The sequence below is a fragment of the Parambassis ranga genome, chromosome 12 (assembly GCF_900634625.1).
Source record: "Parambassis ranga chromosome 12, fParRan2.1, whole genome shotgun sequence".
Lineage (NCBI taxonomy): Eukaryota > Metazoa > Chordata > Actinopteri > Ambassidae > Parambassis > Parambassis ranga.
The window spans coordinates 9,666,216-9,689,240 of NC_041032.1; the positions used below are offsets into that span (position 1 = coordinate 9,666,216).

A 23,025-nucleotide genomic window follows, 5' to 3' on the forward strand; every position below is an offset into this window, starting at 1 on the left:
CTCATCGAACATAGAGTTAAAATGTATTTTTATTCACTGCATCTGACACAGATATGCATATTGTTCATTGCTGATATGGTACGTTAAAATGTCCATGGTTGGCAGGTCTGATAGGAACTAAAAACAAACACCCAATGGAAGAGAGCAGCGGAGCAGTGTCCACATTCATCTGCGATGTGGACAGAGGGTCAGTTAATGTATCTGACTTTATGGGAAAATGTGTTCCCTCATTCAGCGACATTGTCACATCTGTGTAACAGCCTTCAAGGCAAAGCCATGTTTTGTGCCCACATCTCTGCTAACGTTCAGACCAGAGATGAAAGCTGTTGTGTTGCCGACACTTGGTCCCCTCTCATTGGCAGGCTGTTTGTTTGTGGTGATGTCCTTGTTTCTGTTCAATCATTCAGGATTTTGTTTTTCTCAACAACATGCAAGTACAAATGCTACTATGGTTGTCAAAACTAACTGTGATGTGCATTACTTCCTTGTTAAGATTTTTTTCTCTTCCTGCATTGACTGGCAAGCTGATAGCTCTCCTTACTTTCTCTGCTGTGACCTTTGCTCCCCGTCTCCCTCCGCTGTCCTCTGCCCTCCATGAACCTACAGTACTAACAACTTTTAGACGTCTTGTGGACGCTTGGCTTCAGTGCTGTGTTTTTCATTTTTATTGCACTCTATTGAAGAAAAAAAGTTTGAGAAGTCACGTTTAATTTTCTTAGAATGCCTACTGTTATCTATGTCTCTGTACACGTTTTTCTATTATTGTTTAGTTGCTTCTCTTCTATTTTAATCATTAGTCATTCTCATGTTGGCGACCTCAAACGTTTGCAGCCAGTCTGAGGAGTTTCATTGCTTCATATTGTGATCTGAAATTTTATACATGTCATAACAATACTTGATATGTACCTATTAAATATTTGGATTCAAGAAAACAAAGGTTTATCTGTATTTTTGTCCTGTTTTACAGACTTTTATTACAGAATTATACACAATATAACTTTTTATTTTGCATTAATTGACCAGAAAATCCTTAGAGAAGCACGAGGTTTTTGAGCCCTTTGGAATTCTATACTAATTGCTCATGAGTGCGGTTTGATCTGTAATCAAACACAGCCTGAGGAAGCTAATGACACAAGCTGTTGTACTTTTCATTTCCTGTCTCGGCCCAGGCTGGGAAAAAGTGTGTGAACCTTTACACAGCTAATTGGCGTCAGGTGTTCTGATTAAGGAGATGAGACTGGAAGTGAATTGTAAAAGGCAGCTTCTATTATTTTGGGTCTATTACATTTGAAAAAAATCCAGTAATAAGGTATAATTAACTTTTGTTTCTATTGTAGCTCTGTACATGAAGTTTGTAGAGATTGTTTTCTGAAGTATCTAATCAGCAAAATTAAGTAAAATCACTTGTGTGGGTGAACGGATAAAATATAAGGAGTCCTTTATTAATAAATAGATATTAGTAAAGTCTAAATGCAAGGTTAATTCTGAAATCATTCTTTAAATTAGGTGCTTTCTATCTCTTCAAGAGGCCACTGATGCAGCTTAAACCTCAGCTGTTCAGTAGTTGTGTAGTATGGAGCCCCCTGGTGGTGACAAAACAACATAACACCTGGATGTCTGCCCTGCTTGTATAACTTTATTTCAATTTCTGCAGCCTGTGCAGCAGATTACAGGACAGCTGCAGCACAACCAGTGCCTATTTAATGTGATTTGTGTTACATAATAAGAGCAAAGATGACTACTGCTTTTCACTTTTCACTTTCTGGGCTTTAGAGCTGCTGAACAAACACAGAAAGCAACAGATTTTTGTTTTTATTGTTTTATTATCACAGAAGCACAACAGGTACCACGATGCAGGTGAACATCAAACTCATGAAAAAAGTTTAAAGGAATGCTAATCCGAATAATGACAGTTCAATCATAACACCACAGCATGTTTTCAACCTCCGAAACAAAAACTTCTACACTATTGTCAGATATACATGGCAAAAAGAAGCAAAAGCACTTTGGATTATTCACTTTCCTTTCACATTGTACCAATACACTCATCAGATCTTTCACTGGAACCTGAAGCGCCAACATGAGACACATGCAACAGCATTCACCTGTTCTGCCTGCTTCTCGTCTAAATGTTCTCCTAGAAGTACCAATTATTGGAGCTGTTGCCAAAAAGTAATGTTTCAAAAACCCTAATATGCTAACACAAGGATATTAGTGCTACAAAGTAAAACTGGTCCCACTGAGATGTTTTTGTAATTCAATTCAGATGACGAAAAATACTGGAGATTTTTATTAAGCCAATCAAAGAACTGCTGGAGTACCCGAGTATAAACCTGATGACCTTTTGTTTTACATTCAAGAAATGAATCCTCCACCTTAACATGTCATGAAAGGAAATAAAACAAATGTCTTTACAGGAAATAGAAATACTGAAACTCAACAACTGCAATATGATTGTAACTCATAAAAAACAAAGATTCCCTCCTCTATTTTGAATGAGAATAGTCTAATGAAACACAGAGAGATAGATGCTGGAAACAGGAGATACACAGCTTACGTGTTCCCTTCAACACAAAAAGCATGGGGAAGTGAATACTTGCATACAGAGAGAGAGCTACAGCCCAGGGTTCAACACAGACAGCTGCGTATTTGAGTGAGCTGGGACTGTATGGAAAAACACACAATGGGAAGAAAAATGCTTAAAGCGGGGGGGGGGGGGGGGGGGGGGGGGGGGGGGGGGGGGGGTGGAGAGGTTGTCTAGAAAGCTACTCCTCGTCCGAGGAGTCCTGGTCAAAATTGTAGGCCATGAAGAAAACGTCGGGTCGAGGTGGGACGAGGGCATGGCCTGGTTTCACAATCTCAAAGCCCAGATAACTGAAGGTACGCACTAGTTTAGCTGCAAAAAAAAGAGAGGAAGAGAACATGTTAAAGTTCATCTACTCAGTTCAAAGGATGGATGAATTATGGATGGTGAGAAAATAAGTCTGTTAGCACATACCATGATCATCTCTGTTCTTGTAAAAGCAGACAAACACGCCAACGACTTTCAGATGTTCCTCAGCATATTCAAGAAGAGCTGCAAAACTGGAGAGAACAGAGGGCGGCTTGGGTTAGAAAATAGAAAACAAGCAGGCAACAACTAAATCGAGTCTCCAGCTAAATCTCAAGCTTATCCTCAAAGGATTAGATGAGTTTTGCTGATTATTTTAACGGCTCTGCCTGGGCACATGTTTCAAATGGAGCTAAATTTAATGAGTACTCAAGCTTGCAGGTGGCACTGTGTGAAGGTGCACATGCAGCTAGGATTCATCACCTGGGAAACCTTTAAAATGTCTAGGTATTTTTGTTTAAACTGTTTGTCGTGACAGTTTTGTGAGATCAGGTCTGCTAATGAAGTCATAAAGGCCTGGTTTCTATCTTTAAATGCCTGTTTAAGCCTGTCTGGCTGTTGCTAATCTGGCCTCACCTCTCCTTGCTGCCTTCAGGAAGGGGGTCAAGCGGTATCTCCACATAGAGTGCACTGCTGCTTAGGACAGCATCCCACTGTATTGTCTTGGTAACGGTGGGACGACTTTGGAAGTGGAGTATCCCGGGGCGACCATTCCCTGCCGGCTCTTCCGTTACAGTCAACTTTCGGTCCTGGAATATATATGAAAATAACACATATGAAAAACAACAGTGGACCATGTTGAATGTTTTAAAAAGTCATGCAAATGATTCTCTTAAGTGTTCTGCTAGGAATGTAATGTTGCCAATAGTTCACATACCGAGTAGAGCGGCCGAGCTGAAGGAGTGTGATCCCGTGTGCCATTCCCTCGCCCACCTGGGATCTTTAGGGGTGGGAGAGGGGCATCAGGAGCACCACAGAGGCCCCGGGCCGCGGGTACTACTACTGTGCAGGGACATGCTGGGGGTGGGCAGACAGAGACATGGTATAATCATTAGAGTGTATGGAATTCATCCTACAGATACAAGAGGTATGAGATACAGAAAAAAAGTCATTTTACAAGGTGTACATTAGGGTTGGGCGATATTGGCAAAAAAATTAATCACGATTAATTGATGACAATTGCACTTACATGTTTTTGACTCTAAATCGCCACATTGTTCTAAAATGATACTGACAAATCATCAGTCAAGTTAACTACTACATTCTAACAGGTTAAGCTGGTGAGTAGTGATTAGTCACCAACCAGCCATGGTTGAAATATGTATTGATAACAGATGCATAAACCGCTTCAAAATAATAATGAAGCAAACATTTAAAGTAACTTTGTCCTTCAAATGTTCTTATTTTAAGGTCACAGAGCAGTGCATATCAACATTAAAATTAAACAGGACAAATAAGTTTAGAAACGTCACATCAGTGATTATTTCAAGTTAAAAAAAAATGTGTCTGTGCAAATGAACCTGTGACTGGAATGTCACACACGAGTGTATGTTTTCACTCATACTGTAGAACAGCAGCAGAAAAAACAAACTGGACAATTTCACATTTAAATGTATGTCTGTGCAAATCAACCTGTTACGTTCTTCCGGCGCTTTGGTCGTAAGGAGCACACTGACTAAATGTATCACGGATTCTCGGCTGACTGGATTTCTTTCCATATCTGCTGGAGGAGACTTCGCTGTTGTAATGTTTTCCTATCTTGCTGTGGAGTTCGTAAATAAAGATCAAGAGGCAGCTTCTCGGGTCGAAGTGATTTCATTTAATACAAACAAATATTCAGTTACTATGGCAACAACCAACGTTCCACGCCTCACACCTAATGCATGTCGCGTATGCATGCGCGGAACTATATACTACAGCTAGTAGCCGGCGTTGTGGTCTCGTTGCGCTTTCTTTGGTTTTCTTCGTACTCCGGCTTATGGTGACAGACGTTGAGCCTCCGTTAGGAACGTGCTGCTCCGCATCATTTAACTGAACACCACTGCCTTCCGCCATTATTGTTATTGTGGGCTCACATGTGCGCGCTTGCGGGTGATGGGGAGAGGACGTCGCACAAAAAAAATGCGTCATCATGACGAGCCACTAATCGCCGTAATCGATAAGTGGTAAATATTAATCAGTCATCAATCATTTTTTTTCTGACGAATAATTGCACACGATACGATTTTGCACAAGCCTAGTGTACATACTACATAAAAAGTATAATCTGGGATTACAATAATGACTTTGTACTATCTGACGTAACTTGAATTCAGGGGCAGCCTAACCTTTCTTTTTTAACCACCACTTCATTTTTAACAAACACAAAAGCTAAAATGATTTATTAACCCACAATCTGTTTTACTCAGTAGGCTCTAGTAGTGTGTGGTTTACTGTTCCCCAAAACAATCGTTCTCTGATTAAAGAGTTGTTAAGAGAACACAATAATGCAATGCAGCGATAGGAGGATGCAGTGGGTGGCAACCAACCACAGCTACTTGCTACTAAAAGCACCAACAAAACACCCACTCTAAAGCTGAAATGTCGGAGTGATAAGTCGAAGCAGAGCCCTTGATAGAATGAGCCCTACAGTTATGTTAGCCCTGCACCTTGTGCTGTCTGTTTATGGTGCAAACATTGCTACATTAGAGATCCAAAGTCCCACAGGGGTAAATTAACGAGATGCTGATGCTACAATATGATCAGCAGACGATCAACTATGAAATACGTTTGAGTCAATACAGTCAACTGTTGATAACTTACATTTATTACCTGAAACCTTTATTTGATGGAAAAAAGCAAAGTTACTCAGTTTACTGCATCAGAATCTCAAAATCCTCTGTCTTGCTGTCATCTGCATATATTTAAAAGGAAATAACGTATAAATCAGTAACTTTAGAGAGCTATAAAATACTAATCATCCGAACATTTTGTTTCTAGGGCTACAAAGTTCATCCTTTTATTGCCCTTTAGTGATGTCACTCCCTGTAAAACAAGCTGTAAAGTAAAAACGGCACGACTAAGGCCTTATTTACAGAAATGTACGTGTCACCTTCCAACGAGCCATCACTGTATAACCTCATCATCCTGCTGCAGTAAAAATGCCAATTGCGTAATAAGCAACCTGACTCAGCCATCAGCTCACGAGGTCAAAATGGACAGAAACGTGCTCACCTGCCGACCTCACCTACATTTATACAGCTAATTGATTCTGGTGCCACTAATTATTAACACGGGATTACGATTACCAGTCTAATTACGCACACAGTCACGCCTGTACAGTTGCGTGAAGAGCACTTGTCACCAAAGTCAAATATGTTGATGCTACGTTCGGGCCGAGTTGTTGACAGTGAACCGACTGTATGCGATCTGAAACAATACTATTTAAATACCTTGCTTGATATAATTATGGCGTCTTTTTGACACATCAAGACAGCTGTTATGTTACCCTTTTATAATAAAAAGTATTAAATGTTTACATCCACTAGTTAAGCTAGTGGTTTCAGATAACTACCGTGACGTAACACAAGTTCGAAGACGCTAGAGGCTAATGCTGCTCAAGTTATCTGTCGGCCCACGAAGAGTACGTGCGTAAATATATCATGGCAGTGTGTAAAAGTATAACATACACGTAACACAAGAGTATACTATTGAGAATATTGTGTATACGCGGTACAGTAAAAATTAAATACCCTCTACTTCCGCTTTTCAAATGGCTGCTAGCTATGTTAGCTTAGCCACCCCTCCCCCACATCACGATTAGCGGTTAGCTAGGTGAGATATTTTTCATCGTGTACTTACTTCCCAATCATGTCACAAATACCAATACTTAAATCCGCCATGGTAGTAAAGGGCTTCTGTTTTCCTTCTTTTTCGCGAGCAAAGCAATGACTGTTTAGGATCCGCTGGAGGTTGGATTTTACCATCCGGCCTCGGGTAGAGACACGACGGGCTGACTGCTCTCTGCTATACTCCGATCAGTAGTGAACCGTCAGTGAGTCCTTAGTTAAAACCAAGAGGCAAACAACGACCCAATACCACTTCCTCTATCACTTCAAAATAAAAGTAAGATACAATATACAAGGAATGTACAAAAAAGACGTCCACATTTAGGTTCACGTTGTATTTTACTTACATATTTAATAGCATACTCAATGCAAAGCCGCCAGTGTTTTGATCTGCAAAATTGATACAAAAAATGTATTTTTGCACAAAAGGTGACAAAGCTTTATTATTTTACTTTGTCTTTAGTTCAATTTAGGCATTTATTAAATAGACTTTTACATTGTAAGAGGAAGACGGTAGCTTCTACACCTAAAATGTGCTGCCTTGACAGATAGGGGCTAATGCTAACGGTGCTAACGCTAATCGAAAGGACGAGTCAAGATGTCAAAGAACATGAACATAAGTGATTACAAAAGCTGACAGGCCATTACTTTTGACTACATTTAATAGTCAAATAATCAAATAATATCGTATGCCGTCACTGAGCATTTAAATTGATTTTAATGTTAAACAAGATGAGTGTCTGTCACACTTAGCTTTAAATGCTAAGGCGAAAAAACAAACAGGTTAGCTTGCGTTGTGTTAGCTGTTTTTAGTTTGCCAGGGGGCGTCTAATGGAAAAGTACCAATGACAGAGGAAAACTTTAAACAAAGACATTCTAAGCATACAATTTGCATATGATTACTACTACTCAATCGTCGCTAGATGCAATTTAATTTGGATAAATACATAATGTTAATTAATTTGAGCAGGCTTTAATAAGTTTGACTTTTGACATTTGAGTTTAACTCTCCTTAAGTGGAAGTAGTTCTATTTTACGAGCTGCATTTAAACGTTCAAGATGATCATTTTACAGAGAAGTTTTTTTTTAGCATATTGTAACACCCTTCTATTGGTTAAATGACATAAATACGCATATCTGGATCATTGATTTATATGTAGAAAAGGAAATTGATCTAAGTTGCAATAGCAGGCTTCAACCAGTAGAGAGCGGTCACTGTGCATATTCAATTTAAACATATTTAACAAGTATAATTCAAATCTTCTTTGGCACTAAAAGGATCTGGAGCTGAATTAATCAACATCACAATCTTTTCTGAATCTTTTAAAAGACCCAGAATAATCCTTTTCAGCAGTTTGAGCTGCTGCAGCTCATCTGTTGGATCAGGCCACACAAGCCACTCCATGTGCATCAGTGAGCTTTGGCTACTCCACAGACAAATGATGAATTATGAATGCATAATATGCTGCTGCTTGTTTTTCTTTGTACTGGCACAGGGTGTCTCAGTTTCCACTGTGTGCAAACTACACCTAAGGTTATTCATAACAAACACTGGATAGGTGCATACCTCATGATGCCTGCATCAGTTGAGGACTATTGCGTGCTGAGTAATGCAAAATATATAAAGTACACACAACACAGATTCTACCTTGTGGCTCATCCTAACACTGGTTTCAACACTGACAGGAAAAGGACACCTGAAGGGCAGACACAGCTGTGTGGAAGAAAGACTGAAACATCATCACCAGCAGTGAATATTATACACACATTTAAAATACATGGCCAAAAATGATACATAAATCATATCAAACACTAAGTATAATAATACATCACCACTGCCATATTATGACACATAGGATAAATGAAAAAAGACAGATCTGACAGAGGTCTCAGCTCCTGTTCCATATTTGGAAGCACTTGGTGGAGCTGGGAAAGGGGCTATGGACAGAATACCATATTCCTGCAGACACATCACTTTTACATGACTCTCAGTCTGGTAAAACCCTGGGGCTAAGGCTTGTCTGGTCCACAAGGGGGTGACAAATCAGCATCATTTATCTTCAACAACACTTGCATTTTTAGTTTTTCTTAACTTGGTGGTAAAGATGAGTTCATATGTTAGGTAAACATTTCCATATTAAATAGGTTAACATTATTCATTATAACAACAAACATACAGTTCTAAAAATATAAGTTAGGTATTAAATTAAGCAATTTCCCCCTGGGATCAATAAAGTATTTGTGATTCTGATTAAATATAAGGTGGTTGCCTGAAAAATGAAACAAACCAAGCCAGCAGATTGCTTCAGTACTGATTATGCTAAGCTAAGCTAACTGGCTGCAGTGGCAGGAATGTTTCGTTGAAGTATTTTAGTGTGACAGCCTCTGTTTAAGATACTGATAAGTGAGTAGGCTACACTTTGTCGTATGCTAACGGTGGAGTCATTATTATGCATAATGTTTTCGCTCTTCCCACTCTCCACAGCCCGCCCTCTCTCACTAAGTTTGTCCCTCCGTGCGATTCGTCGGACGTTCAGGGGGGAAAAAAGGCAACGGCTGAGGGCGACGTTCTGCTGCTGATGTACCGCTGGCTCGAAAATGGAGAGCGATACCACTATCCGGAGAATAAAACCCTTCGGGACACAACATTATGTGGTTCAAGATAACAACGGAGCCCAGGACCGGTGTGGGAATAACGGCTACAACGGTGACCCAAAGAGGAAGCCCGAAGTGAGCTTATACTTGCTGCGGGAAGGGCTGGCAGCTTCCCTGGTCTGTGTGTTTATTTTTGTGCTGTGGGGACTCGTTCATTTGTCGTTGCAGCAGCTTGTCATTGGAAAGCCGACCGGCGAGTTCAATGCAGTGAGAGCCAGGTTAGTTTGTGTGCTTATTATTATGTTGTTTTATTATTTTGTTGACTTGTAAGTGTTAACGCAGCAGAGATCCGGCTAACCTTTCCTCCAGTTTGACAACAGAGCTGCCTAGAAACCACTGCCGGGTGTCTCTTCCGGGCCACCTCTACCTATATCTTCAAGGCAGAGGTGTGTTGGGTTGGTGTGTTTGTTAAGAGTTGGACTCAGGAGGGATACAGTAACCACCAGAAGTGTGAATGATGCAGCTACTACACTGCTAATCCTGCTAAAACAACCAATAGACACGCAAACAACAGTGTTATTCCATAAACTCGAAATGTCAGAGGCTCCAAAATTGTTTTATAATTCAGGTAAAATAATATTAAAGTAATATATATGGATAATCAATCATTTCTTTAGTAGGCTAGATGACTAATGTGGGTTTTAAAAACTCAGACTGATCAATATTGACAGTAATCGTTAGAAGCTAGCCTCCCACAAACAATAAGAAGATTAAATATAAATGCAGCCTGCAGGATTACAGAAAACGCCATGCATCTTGCTGATGATAGAAGCTACTGCATCTTCAGACTAAATGGACCTGTCCAGCTTCACAGTGCAGCGGCTGCTATCAGTTTTTTACTCCCTGGGAGAAAGAGGGATTATTGCAGTGAATCTGAGGTCAGCAGGGCTGCGGTTGAGCTAGTGAAAGTGCTGGGCAGCAGGATTTGCCATCATTTGGCTGTTTGCTTCAGAAATAAGTCAGTGCTGCATTTGAACTGATTAGGGCCCCTGAGCTTCTTTGGTCACAATCATTGCTTTCAGAAGTCTGTGGTCTGTAAATCCAGATCTGAATTAGAAGCATAAAACAGACAGCCAGTTGCAGCACTTTTGCTGGTGTGGGTGTTGTAGGGCAAGGTTGGCCATTTCTTGAACAGCTGGTGTAAACACGCAGCAACTGCTTTCATTTAAAAGAAAGAGTAGAAATAAAGAAACAAATATGGCATATGGGCATACTTAGGGTATGTACGGAGAAGGAAGGTCTACTTCATTTAGTTTATTTTCAAAGCCACTATACTGTATGTTCTGGCATTATTAACCTACAGCATTTGCATGAAAGGCTTTGCATAAATGTTTTGTAAATCCCAACCGTTTGCTCAACCTGGTGGTTTCTCTCTAAAACACACATGAACCAAGTGCATGTGTCTGTAACCATGTAAACCCGCTCACACATACAGTTGGTAATTAAATTTAATCTCTGAAACCTCAAAGGTGACTTGTGTAACTACGTACTCCTTTGTAAACAGATGTTGAATTAATTAGATATGCTGCCTTGTGATGAAACACATCGTCTTGGTTTATTGCTCCTTTGCAGTTTAAGAGGAACACAGTATTCTCTTTTGTCTCGTTCCCTCCTCACTCTTCCCTCACGTCACACTCTAGACAGCACTTGGAGCGAATCACCAGCGTTGGACCTCGACCAGTGGGGAGCCCGGAGAACGAGGTCCTGACAGTGGGTTACTTGTTGGAGCAGATCGAGAGCATCCGGGTCGAGACTGCTACAGGCCCCCATCAACTCACAGTAGACGTGCAGCGTCCTACAGGCTCCTTCTCCATTGACTTTCTAGGAGGCTTCACTAGCTTCTACGACCATGTCACCAACATTGCTGTCAGGCTGGAGCCAAAGGGAGGCGCGCAGAACCTCATGCTTGCCAACTGCCACTTTGACACAGTGGCAAACAGTCCAGGTAAACAAAAATCATTCATTCATTAACATTTAATTTACAGAACTTCAGTAGATTGGACACAGTCCTCCAAATTGATCAGAATCGCATCCAAATGCAACAGTTTGTTCTTTAGAAGTAACAGACAACAGAATGCTGTAATTGATCACCATACTCAGCTACTTTGCACAGCTGTAAAATAAAGTTTAAAATTTTAAAATTTATCCTATTCATGTTAGAAATAAACCAAGAAAACCAACTGTTGATCACTCTAGTGCTTTTTTCCTGCAAGTAGGAGCAGCCACATACACGTACAGAAGTCTCTGAAGGAATGCTGAAGGTCTTCTCTGAGCAGCTCACTTCTTATGCCCTTTGTTATCAGAGAATCACAAGTAAATCATTACAGAGCCATACACAGTTAATTAGCTATTTCCCCCTGTGGGATAAATCTATCTATAATGAAAGGGTCACAAGGGCATAAGCACAATCAAGTCATCCCTTTAGGAGAAGGTTAAAAGTTTATACATTATGCATTATAGGAAGAAAGCAAACAAAAGCAGAAATCTGCCTGCTGAGTGTTATTATTACACTGTAAAATTTCTCTACCTTTAGTTTGAAATTGTTGATCAGTAATAAGTGTTTAAAATGCTGGAATGCAGGAAACCTGTTGGCGATAACAAACTAGAAAAACTTGGATCGCTCTTGTAATTTATTACAAACAGCCACAGTGTGGTTTTAACAAGAAGCTGCTTGACTCTGCACTGAAAAATCACTTTGCTAATGATAGGTAGCACATTGCAGTCATCGCTTCTTTGTCTGGTTTTAATTTTTTCAGTGTTAAACTCCACACCCTTGAGACATGTTTTCCTAGTTCATACAAACACATATTCACACACAGCTTCACCGGAAAAGGAAATTGACCCAAGAGGTGTGGACCAGGAAGATACACATACATTTTTATGTCCAGCTCTGCTAGGCAAACCTTTGATTTCTTTCTAAACATTTGGTCATGTAAGAAATAATATTGGACAAACAAAGGAAGAGAAAAGGCAGTGCGTTGTCTCACACATACTTTATTCCACATAAGCAGGACAGTAAACATTTTTTTCAGTTTAAACCTATTTTGCAAATGACTGTGTGTGAACTCTCAGAGTTTTTTGGGGACAGGGATTAATATGTCGCTGACGTAAGTGGCAGGGACATATGAATGGTACACAGACAGACAGTGAGCCATCCCCCACCCCCGCCTGCTCCATGAACACATTGAGTCTAGAAAGCCGGAGCACATGATGTCTCAGTTTGACTCTCTGATCTTAGGGGTTGTTTGTTCCTTTCTTTACATTCGTTCTCCTCTAGTGTTCCTCACCACTAACCTGTCTAATCTCTCTGTATCACATGCCCTGTTCACATGCTCTTTTCTTTTCTGCTTGCTGTTACCCCCTTTTCCTTTGTATTCACCTTAACCAGCTTGTCGCATTCTTTGCATGTTTTCTCACAGAGTCCACTCCCTGCATTCTCATGTGTTTGTGAATTTCTCCTGGTGCACTTATCAGCTGTACCATCTGTGCTTTTTATCTCACACTGCATCAGGACACACTGGTGTGATGCAGTCACAATTGTATGTCTCTGTGTATATGGCAAGTCGAGACTAATTTCTGCTGCCTGATACAAGAGTGTGAGCACACTTTTTAATATTCCTGACACACATACACTTGCTTCCTTGTCTTAGGTGCCAGCGATGATGCAGTGAGCTGTGCAGTGATGCTGGAAGTCCTCCATTCTCTGGCCAACCAGTCCACTCCTCTTCTCCATGGAGTAATCTTCCTATTTAATGGGGCAGAGGAGAATATACTGCAGGTAAAATGAATAACCGGTTGGTCCACAGCACTTATCATTTCATCTTTTTCTTATCATATCTCTTTGCAACCTCTCCACCAGGCCAGTCATGGTTTCATAACTCAGCATCCATGGGCCAAGCAGGTGCGAGCTTTCATTAACTTGGAGGCTGCAGGTGTTGGAGGCAAAGAGGTTGTTTTCCAGACAGGTACTTATTGTTTATTTATGATGAGTTGGCATGGTGTGTTGCTTAGCATGTACAGAGACTAATATCAGAGACAAAGGCAGAATGTTCAGGAGTCATTTCCTGTGTCTGTGCCACTTGGGGTTTTGCCTCAGCTCTGACTCTTCAAGAGACCAGCACTATATGTGACTGTTGATGGGACAAGAGAACACAGCACAGTCTAGTCCATTCTTTCTCCACTTCCTTCTCCTAGATTATCACACTAAAAACTGGGCCCACTCTTTACAAGCTAAATTTTGCAAATATCCTGACATTAAAATGCAATTTTATATTTGTTAAATTATATTTGTTTTTATAACACTTTGTACTATACAAACAGTATCATCTGGACACAATGGAAATGTGCAGGAAGTTTTAAAAAAAAGCTTAAACTGCCTGCTTCTTTATTGCACAATTGTCTTTTCTATAATTATCTCAAATATCTAAACAGCTCTTCCTTCCTGCCTCCCTCAAGGTCCAGAGAATCCATGGCTGGTCCAGGCCTACGTTCATGCAGCCAAACACCCCTTTGCCTCTGTGGTCGGCCAGGAGGTCTTTCAGAGCGGCATCATCCCTTCTGACACTGACTTTCGCATCTATAGGGACTTTGGTAACATCCCAGGTAAAAATAGCAGGCATTAAAAAAGATAATCATATGGCTGCCAAAGTCTGTTTTACACTTTAATTCTATTGCATGTGTATGTCTTTGTTTTTTAGGTATCGATCTGGCTTTTATTGAAAATGGTTTCATCTACCACACAAAGTATGACACAGCCAACAGGATCCTGACAGACTCAATCCAGAGAGCTGGTAACTCAGCACACATGCATCCATACTTAAATATTAATTATGTTTATGTTTACCAGTCTTTAGAAAATGATTCAGCAGCTTGAAGCTCTGTCTGATAATGGAATGATTTTTCTGTCACAAACATGCGGCACATGCAGTATCTGTTTCTGCTGATCTCTGAATTCTCAGCAGTTCCCTGATCTTATTACTTCTTAGAAACATACATACCAGCTACAGAATAATGCTCTTATTTACGTTGTGCTCCTGTGTTGCTGAATTACTTTGCTTTCCTTAGCAAAGAATCCAGTCAGTCAGCACTAAACACTTGAGACTGTTGGCATCTTTAGCAGCTACTGGACATCTATCTTCTCGTCTTCTGTGCGCAGTAACATGCCATGAAAGGCATGAATTATTAGAGAGAGAGAAAGTAAATTTTCAGAGGGAGGTAGAAGGTATTTTTAGTCTGTGAAGCAGGAGACAGAACAGTTTTGTAAAGTGGAGAGGCGGACACAGCACAGAGGGTACCTCTGCACCTTTTGTGATGAACACAGCGGATTTATGGCCCTACATGAACAAGTAAATGTTGTACTATGTGTTGTTTACACTTGTTGGGCTACCAGGCGGAAGAACAATAGCGCTTTGTCTCGTGTGTGTATGTGTGTAGTTAACTGTTCAGACTTGGAGGCAGCAGTTTAGAGAACAGCACAGATTCCTCTTACATCCTTCACATTTCTGATCATGATGCAGTTTTATGATTTTTGCTGATTTTTATGGAAACTCACACCCACTTTTGTGCACTATTGTAATAGTGTATGTGGGTGAGAACAGTAGATTATAAGAGTGAATCAGTAAGATCTTATCATCTTTCTTTTTACATATCCGGTCATGGGGGAATAAAAACTATTATGTGAGTATAAGGGAGTGGTTCTGTTTTAGAGAGAATTTTTATATGGTGTAGTAGTGTGTGGGTGTTGTATGAGCAAGTATGAATTAGATCCCGAATCATCATTTTTCATAATGTGTTTTATAATTACCACAAAGTTATCATTTATTCTAAGCCTCAACAGAGTATTGTTTACTTCTTTAGTGAACAAGTACTTTACTAAATGTTTAAATATTGATGTGTGTATAGTTTAAATGCCACAGAAAACTCTGGGTGGCTGTGCAGAATGTGGCAAAGGTGAATCTCCTGCATGTGATGTGTCAGCTTTGTGAAGGATGACTCCTTTCATCATATGATAGCAAAGTTGTTTACTTTCACATTCACTCATATAAGCCATTTACTTCCTCTTATTGCAGGGATAGAATTACAAATAGTGCAAACCAACAACCACAACCACAAATTCACAGTTTTGCCATTTACAATAAATACCGGCACAGGAAACATTTTGTATTTTAAATCTGTGCACCTTACTGCACAGCTTTCACTGTTAACATTTCACTTTTGACCTTTTCTCCACTCACTTCCTGTTTCCAGGCGACAACATCCTGGCGGTCCTGAAGCATCTGGTAATGTCTGAGAAGCTTGCTGATTCCTCAGAGTATCGTCACGGCAACATGGTGTTTTTTGACCTGCTGGGGGTAGTTGTGGTGGCTTACCCGGCCCGTGTTGGCACCATCCTCAACTACATGGTTGCAACAGCCACCTTTCTCTATCTGGCCAAAAAGGCCTCACGGCCAGGCAATGGGGGTAGGTCAGCACTTCCTCATGTGCATGTAGTAGTGTGTCATTTTCTGAACTTGTTGTGTGTGGTTTTCTGATTTTAAAGGAATGTTACAGCATCTGTTTGCCTATGTTCACATCTTTAAGGTGGGCGCTATGTTCGAGACCTGGCCTGTGCCACTGGTGTGGCGGTGCTAAGCTGGTTTGTCACCCTGCTGTCGGTGCTGATTGTGGCTCTGCTCATCACTCTGCTGGGCCGCTCCATGTTTTGGTACAATCATTTCTATGCCTCTGTCTGCCTATATGGAAGTGCAGCCACAGGGAAGATGATCCTCATTCACACGCTGGCCAAAAACCTGTACTACGGGGTGAGTGATGGAGTTTTTCCAGCTATAGAAATGTTAGCATTTATGCCTGCTAAGAGCCTTGTTTAAGTTTAAAATTCTTTGGACATGATGTGCAAATGACATGCAAATAAATATAAGTGTTAATTAAAGATTGAGACCAGTGTAGAATGTTGATTTTCACCACAATATGACCTCCAGCTTATCGTGGCCATTTTCCAGAAGGGACACAAGCTAACCTTTGTCCCAGATTACATAATACTCCAGTGAAACAATATGCCTATTGAAAGCGCAGAATGTTTCTTTGCCCTAATTCTGAATGGTATTTTCTACAATAAGAAAGTCTATACACAACTGGCACTTTTTGTTTAAAAGAGCAGACTAATATCTTTACACGTTTCTAGAAATCTTTTTTAAGTTTGTAGCTCTGGGTTTACGTACAGCTCTTCTCACTGGTTTGGAGCTTCATTTTGTTCATAGAGTCAGTGTGGGAAGTGCACAGTCATCTCATCTCATGTCATTTGTTCTTTGTTCCTGTTTGTTTTTACTTACAACAGAGAACAAGATGCCACCACTTGTTTTTAAGGAAACAACTTCCTCTTCATCTGTAGATTTTATAACTCATTTTAATGACTTATTTAACTTTACCTTAGTCTCTAATCTGCTCATTCACATTCCTGTTATTTTGTGGTATGTTTTTGCACACAGGGCGTCCGCCTGGTGGAGCTGGGTGATCTCTACTTTGACGTGAGCTTGCTGCTGTGGTGCTGCAGCCTGGTATGGCTCACCCAGCAAGGCCTGTGTTCAGCCTACGTTCCCATGCTGATGGTGGCTTTCCCTCTGGCTACCAGACTGCTGCTGGCAAAAGAATTTAAACACAGAGGTAAACATTCAGCCTTGCTTATCTTGATGGTCTAAAGGTAAAATACTACAAATGGAGAAAGTAAAGACTTCTTAAACATGCTTGGTTGCTGGATCCAGTGTGTGCATCTGTGCTATGATCCTATGACTGGCTCTTAAGTTTTGGTAGCTTCTGCATCCTTATTATAGGATAAATATTTGATGCAGAGCTCTATTTGCTGGAAGTAAACCAAGAATGACCTTTAGCTAGCTTCCACTGTTCAGTATGCTTTAAACACAGGCCTTGTCAGACAGTCTGATGGCTGGATGGGTTATAGAAAACTCCTTTTTTTTGTCTTTCAGGAGCATCAGGGACATACAGTGTCCTCTACTTGCTGGGCCTGGCATTGCCCTATGTCCACTTCATGTTCCTCATCTGGGTGGTGTTTGAGATTTTCACACCCATTATGGGCCGCAGCGGCACCGAGATACCGCCGGAGGTGGTGCTGGCCTCCTTAGTCACCCTGGCAACCATCTTCCTTTCCTCTTTTTTTGTGAGTATTCCCTTGTTACGTGTAGCAATAAATGAAATCTAGATGTATGACATTGTCTATACATTAGGAAGTATAAACAGGATAGAAGTGACTAAACAACTGTTTTGAATTTTCTGGCAGCAACATTTGTTTGAGCAACTTGAACAAAGCAACTATGTATAGTTGACAGAGGTAGAAAAATTTAATGTAAATCTTGCAGACTTACTAAAATATTTCAAACATTTTCTAATGCAGAATAAACATTTTCTCCATTTAATTGTTACTTTTTTATGTCTGTCTCAGCTGCACTTCATTTACTTGGTACGGAGCACAAAGTGGATTCTGGCAGGCCTTGGCTCAGTCTTCATCGTCATGTTCCTGTTGGTGTCCTGCGGCCTCTTCTTTCCTTATTCGGGCAATCCAGACAGCCCACGGCCAAAGAGAGTCTTCCTGCAGGTTGAAAAAAAAACACAACATACACTTGAAGCACAGATATACACTGACAGTCATCCATATGTTGAAGATTAATAGAAATCTCCTACACACAGACTGAGAAAAGTGTTTTTTGGTTCTGTGCAGCATACAACACGGACCATGCACAATCTCCAGGGCAAGGTGGAGAGTCGAGACTCGGGTCTCTGGATCAACAGCTTTGATTACACAGGCATACAATATGTCACACCACACATCCCTGAGCTCAACGACAGCATTCGGACCCACTGCCGGGATGACAGACCCTTCTGCGGTTATCCTTGGTTCCTGCCTGTCAAGTTCCTCAGCAAGTCAGTAATGCTCCCTTGTAGCTTGTACCATATCATTTCCTGTATTACAATTAGGGCTATTTTTATTTCTGCTTTAACAAAGTATTGTGTATTTGCAGAAAGAATTGGTACCTTCCTGCTTCTGAAGTGCATCCAAGTTCTCCGGTGGAGTTCAGCCTGCTGTCCAAAGAGGAGACGACCTGGGGTACGATCAAGATGACGTTCAGCGCAAAAGGTCAGGAGCATGTGATCACTTTCTGAGGACATAAAAAGTTAAAGACATGATCTGAGAGCCGCTTGACTCACTCATGCCCTCTCCTGTCTTGTGTTATGCAGGCCCAAGCCACATGTCTCTGTATCTGATGCCTCATCGAGGTGCCAGCCTCTCCACATGGTCCTTTGGTGATGGGACACCTCAGTTTGACCTGAGTGGAGAATATTTTGTCTTTTATTCACACGGCCTCACCGCCCCCACCTGGACCTTCTGGTTTGAAATACAGGTACTGTGTGCTGCTAAAAAGTCTTGCTGTCCTTGTTATACCCATTAACATTTCATATCACTCCTGCTTTTTTTAACCTGTGAATTATTTAAAGCACCCTAAAGTGACAGGCTAGCAGTTTAGCTGTGCCTTCTGTCTTTATGCTAACGTCAGTGGGATCAGTCTTCTCCTTTCACTCTCAGCAGGAAAATGTTGGCTAATCATTTGAAAGCCTTGCTCACAGCAATAAACAGTTAACCTTTTACCTCCCTGCTCCTCAGACTGTGACAGACACACTTCTATTTAAATCCTTTTCTGACCTTCATGGTGTCATTCATCTTTCAGCCTCCCAGAGACCCGGACCCGTCCGGCCCTGAGGGAATGATCTCAGTTGCCATCTCCTCCCACTATTTCTTTGGGGCAGACCAGAGGACTGCTCAGATGGAGGAAATCCTCCATAGGTTTCCCAAGTGGGCTTTCCCTTCTTCCTGGGTTAGTACGTATGACATGTACCGATACTGAGGATGTCGCACATCACAGAGGTTGATTCAGAGGAGAGCTGAGGGCCACAGGGGCCACCCCCGCCATGACTGACAGAAAAAGACGTTTTGAAAAAACAATACTAAAGACTGGTCCTGCCGCCTTTTCACTCTGACACAGATACACACAAACACACACTCACGCTCCCTCCCAGTCTGCCTGAGAGACCCCCATCACTGTGTCAGTAGGCTTAGTAGCTAACTGAGCAGGAAGATATGACAGATATAAGCTAACCAGCCAGCTTACAGACTGCTGCTCACTCCTGGTTAGTGAAACAAAGGGGTTAATTTTTTTTCTACTTAATCTTTCGTGCCTTTGCTTTACTCACTATCTCACGCCCATCCCCACTTTCTACCTCGCCATCTTCCTCCCCTCTTCTTCCTCTCTCAAGCTAACGCTTCCTGAATGATGAGCATCAGGCGGCTTAACTCCCCTCCCCTGCGTTGTGTGTATCAGCAAAACCACTTGGGCCATTGTCGAACTGAATGTGTCTCTGGCTTCTTCTGCAAAACTAACACCACTACCACTATGTGCACTGTAGGTGCCGTTACGTACTGTAACCTGTGTCTGTCTGGCCCCTCTTCTTCAACCTAAAACTGGAAACTTTGACACTTTGAAAGTCATTTTTCATTAACATGCACACAGCTGCATTAGGTAATAAGCTAACTGTGAAAGCTTAACACCATTCCTTACTAAGACCACTGATATGCGGCCTGGGTGGTTTAATGAGGATGATGTGAAACAGCTGGCTCAGAAAAAGTCAAGGTGTCCTGTAAAGAGTAATTCTAGAGGGTAATGTTGATGTCTGTGTTGAAGGGTTTTGCCACATGAGTTCAGGTGTTACTTTCGTTCGGAAAGGTTTGGAAAGACCAGAACTCATAAGGAAACAAGGACAATCCTATGATTTCAAATGGTTCATTAAGCAGGTGACTGGATGGGAAACCAGTAATGCAGCTCTGCAGACTGCATCAGTCACCTTGTTCTGGTTCACATGGAAGTTATGCTCTTAATAATACTGTTATAATAATTGTAAACAAAAACAAAACTTGACTATGCCGTCTCCAGCAGCACCAATGAACATCTTTCAGCCTCCAGGACACTTACAAAGAAAGCAAGAATTAATCAATCTGATGGTAGTTTGATAACCTGCTTTTTCTGGTTCCAGCTTTTTTTCTGTTTTTGTTTGTCTTACATGAAAGCAAAGAAAACATTTCGATCTAGGAGACCTGGACATTTCTTGGTAATTTCTGACACATTCATAATTTTTTAGACTCATTCATTAATGCAATTAAAGGAAGGATAACCAGTCCTGAAAATAACCAACATCCCAGATTTAGATAGGCGTAAAACAAAAAACACATGCGCACATAGACCATTTATTGAAAATGAAAATAAAAAACACACAAAATGGCATACTGATTGTTTTGTTGTCATTATCAGTACTGGTGCAGCAAAACACTCGTAGCTTACCCAGAATTAGTGTTAATGTGTGAGTTAGTCCACATATTTATCAAGAGTTCCACTATTCAGAGTGAGCCAAATTGTTTTTTATTTGTCTTTTCCTTATTTGTGCTGAAATGTGTCTTAAGAATGTAAAACTTTGGTGCTGCTGGAGAGGACCATTAGTGTAAACTGTGTCCACTTCTTCACCTTTGTTGTGTGGTTGTTTTGATGGTGTTACCTGTCTCATTTCATGTGGAGCTCCATCTTTTTTGTTGTCTCAGAGCCCAAGTATCACAACCACAATCCAGTTAGTATGAGACGTTTTGTGGCTCAGTGTTACAGTCAGTGTCATCACTACCTCCACAGAGATAAGAGAACCCTTGTTTTTAATTCTCTTGGTTCGAATGGTATTGTTGGAGAGATTTAGATGATATTTAGCTAACTAATGTTAGAGAGAGATTATTTTTATGCTTCATCTGTGAGATTTATCTTAAGAGGTCCTCGTTCATGCTTTTTTTATTGAGGAAAGTCCCTGCCTGCTGTCCAACACACTGACGAGTCTGATGGTTTGACCCCTCTCTTTATTCAAAGTGGAGTCTGGCTGTTGTTCTGTATGTTTGGAGATCGACTGAGATGAAGTGATCGTTTTTTTGTCCACTTTGTGTTACACCTAGTGAAGAGTGATCCGTGTTGTCTGACATTAAACGTGAACAGAGGCCTTAACGTTCTGCTTCCAAAGATACACAAAATGTTTACTGTTGTGGACACAAACATCTCAGTGGTCTTAACAGCTATGAAGTGCCACGCTGTAGAGCATTTCTATGTAATCATCCCGCAAGGTTTAAGATCCGTCACAGTCTTCAACAGAATGTCCCACTGTGCTCTATTCCTTTTATGCACCAGATTAACAAGCTGATCAGCTTGGTGGATGAAGATTTCGATGTTGCCACGTTGTCCACACTGTTCTCTTTATTTTGTTGTATAGTCTTACTCAGTTGCCATGGAAATGCTCAAATGTCGATTGTTCGTTTGTGAGTCAAACTCCATCTGCTGCAGAACATAATATGATACATCAGGGAGCTCTCTCTGGTTTTCTGTCAGGCCGGCAAGATTTAAAACCTGCTTTTATGTGACTGGTTGGTCAACAGTGTAGAGAGCTGATGTGTGAAGTGTTTCTGTGCTTCTTAAAGGGTAATGCATGCTTTACCAAAGCACATGACAGGTGGCTACAGCCTTTAAAAATGACAGATGATTGATACGTTTGGTGCCATCTAGTAGATTACAGCACATCCATGTTTCAGCACAATGCCCTCCAACATCTACACACTAAGTCAAGCTTTCTAGGAGCTTCCTCTTCCTCCTGAAGATGCCAGTCACTTTTTAATTACTGAAAACATAAATACCAAATTGACTTTAGTCTTTGGCCGTAAACCTATCAATCCATCCATCATCATCATCCGAACCCGCTTTGTCCTGCAGTGCAGGGTCACAGAAACTTATCAATCAACCCTCATAAATACTGCAGGTGGCTGTGTGTGTGTTTGACTGATGGCTTCTGGGATCCATCAGTAGATCATCTTTAACCTGATAACAGGGTGGTTAGCAGTGAGAGCTGAAGTTTTTGTCCTTTTGATTCAACATCTAATGAGGAGCAACTGAAAGCTGACATTGAGAGCTGCAGGTGGAGGGAGTCATGATGTTTGTAGGCAGCTGGTGGTGCTGTGCGGGCTATCAGAGATTTATAAATGTCAAAATATATTGCATTATATAGAGAGTTGATATGCAGAGTATCTATTGGAAAAATTAACAAAATTAATATTTTTTCTTGTTCTGGTATATGATTTTTGATTTCAAAGAATTATATTTCAGCATCTTCATGTTTCTGACCACTTGGCAGAAATGTAACTGTATTTAGTATTTATGACATGAAATGGGAGGATAATAACAAGTAAAGATCACAGGAAGAACTACTGTACATGTGGGGGCAGAGCAGGAAATGTTTCAATGCTGTGAAATGGCTCACCCTACACTGTTGGTGCTCTCCCCCCCAGCTCCCCTGCTGTTAGACTAAAGCTTAGTGCTACTGGAGAGACACCCCCCCCCCCCCCCAAAAAAAAAAAAAAACTCCTTTATTAGTATAAAGTGAATCGGAACAAAAATCTTTAATAGTTACTTTGCAACAATATCTAATGTGTTAGACCGAAAAGCTGAACAAACACTGCACACAGCGTGTTTGTAGCTTTATCTTTACACTCAGTCATACAAAAGACGTCATTCATGT

General features: G+C 40.9%; 2 protein-coding genes across 2 annotated transcripts; one reads left to right on the forward strand and one right to left on the reverse strand.

The window, feature by feature from the left end:
• Nucleotides 1-2,725: 2,725 nt before the first annotated feature.
• Nucleotides 2,726-6,933, reverse strand: oaz1b (ornithine decarboxylase antizyme 1b). Its single transcript, XM_028418368.1, is given in 6 exon segments — nucleotides 2,726-2,896; nucleotides 2,999-3,084; nucleotides 3,467-3,639; nucleotides 3,768-3,854; nucleotides 3,856-3,907; nucleotides 6,731-6,933. Coding segments are annotated over 6 exon segments (654 nt in total). The 5' UTR covers nucleotides 6,856-6,933; the 3' UTR covers nucleotides 2,726-2,765.
• Nucleotides 6,934-9,016: 2,083 nt separating this feature from the next.
• On the forward strand, nucleotides 9,017-22,872 carry ermp1 (endoplasmic reticulum metallopeptidase 1). Its single transcript, XM_028417177.1, has 16 exons — nucleotides 9,017-9,121; nucleotides 9,203-9,590; nucleotides 11,013-11,317; nucleotides 13,023-13,150; nucleotides 13,232-13,337; nucleotides 13,828-13,974; nucleotides 14,070-14,162; nucleotides 15,619-15,831; nucleotides 15,952-16,172; nucleotides 16,857-17,031; nucleotides 17,352-17,542; nucleotides 17,825-17,977; nucleotides 18,101-18,303; nucleotides 18,402-18,517; nucleotides 18,619-18,782; nucleotides 19,107-22,872. Exons 2-16 carry the CDS (start codon nucleotides 9,316-9,318, stop codon nucleotides 19,281-19,283), a joined length of 2,667 nt encoding a protein of 888 aa, XP_028272978.1. The 5' UTR covers nucleotides 9,017-9,121; nucleotides 9,203-9,315; the 3' UTR covers nucleotides 19,284-22,872.
• The last annotated feature ends 153 nt before the right edge of the window (nucleotides 22,873-23,025 follow it).